At 60.4% G+C, this 1,219-nt stretch overlaps 1 protein-coding gene across 1 annotated transcript; it reads right to left on the reverse strand.

Moving 5' to 3' along the window:
* Nucleotides 1-26: 26 nt before the first annotated feature.
* On the reverse strand, nt 27-1,099 carry TIRAP (toll-interleukin 1 receptor (TIR) domain containing adaptor protein). Its single transcript, XM_009579481.1, is given in 4 exon segments — nt 27-70; nt 212-430; nt 433-798; nt 1,093-1,099. Coding segments are annotated over 4 exon segments (636 nt in total).
* Nucleotides 1,100-1,219: the final 120 nt, after the last annotated feature.

Genomic DNA, 1,219 nt, shown 5'->3' on the forward strand with positions numbered 1-1,219 from the left:
GGGGACGCCTCTGCCTGCTCCCGGCACTACTCCGTCCCGCTCGCGGAGCTCCGGCACAGCTCCTGGAGGTCTGCGGAGGCAGCAGACAAGCCCCGTTAGCAACCAATTAATCTAAAAATCAACTATTTAAATAAATTTACAGAATCCCATGGGCTCTACCCCACTGGAGTGATGTTTCGCCGGCATCCAACCTGCACCCCGGCGTACTCACAGCGCATGACAGTGTCTCTGATCTGCCTGAAGCTGTTCTCCTTCAGCGCCATGTAGATGTAGTAGAGGTTTCGTAGCTCCTTGGGATAATCCTTCCGATCCACGTCCTTCAACACCGGGATGGTGCGCCCGTTGGCCATGGGAGCTTCAGCCAACGCCTGGTGCATCTGGTACTTGCACCAAGGGTCCCGGAGGAAGCCGGGGGTGATGAGCATGACCTTTGCTCGGCGTCGCACAGTTCCGTCACCACCGCGCTTCCCGGCGCCGCATCCCGCAGCTGGAGGAAGCAACGGAAGCTTTCGGGTTGACCCTCCAGGTAGGACACCAGTTCCTCCACCAGCTCCAGGTCCACCTCGCTGTGGCAGATGCAGACGTCGTAGCTCTTGGCCCACCGGGCGCTGCCCGAGGCGTTGATGTCGGATGCTGAGACGGGCGACGAGCGGACGGACCTGGCCAGGCTCATGCTGGGAGAGGAGCCGGAGCTCTCGGCAGAGGATGAGGAAGGTGAGGACGAAGCAGAATGGCCGGCATTGAGGCTGCTCTCCACCGAGCTGGGCTTGGGCCTGTGCAGGAGCCGTCTAAACCAGCCTGCAGAGTTAGAGGGACCGCAGTGAGGTTTGGGGGTGCTCAGCACCCCTCTGGGCTTCCCAAGGGGCTTGCGCAGCATCGCCGGCTCAGCAGGACATGTTCAGATGGAAAGAGCCGGGCGGGATCTCACCCTGACCCCCAAAAACCACCCCAGCCCCTAAAACCTCGGCTATCACCCACAGCCAGATGCTATCGCATCACGGCGAGGGGCCCGTGGGCACTCTCGTGTTTCGGTGGGAAGGGGACAGAGCCGGAGGGTGTATCCACCCCAGCACAAACCGAACCTGCACTCACCGGCCATAGTGGGCAGCGCACTGCTCAGCCACCAATCGCCGGTGTGAAACCTCTCCTGCCAGCAGAAAAAAGGGTTAAAAAAAAAAAAAAAAAGAAATTAGGAGAGCAGGAACCGCCCTGCGGCAGG

The sequence above is a fragment of the Fulmarus glacialis genome, unplaced genomic scaffold (genome assembly GCF_000690835.1).
Source record: "Fulmarus glacialis isolate BGI_N327 unplaced genomic scaffold, ASM69083v1 scaffold39946, whole genome shotgun sequence".
NCBI lineage: Eukaryota > Metazoa > Chordata > Aves > Procellariiformes > Procellariidae > Fulmarus > Fulmarus glacialis.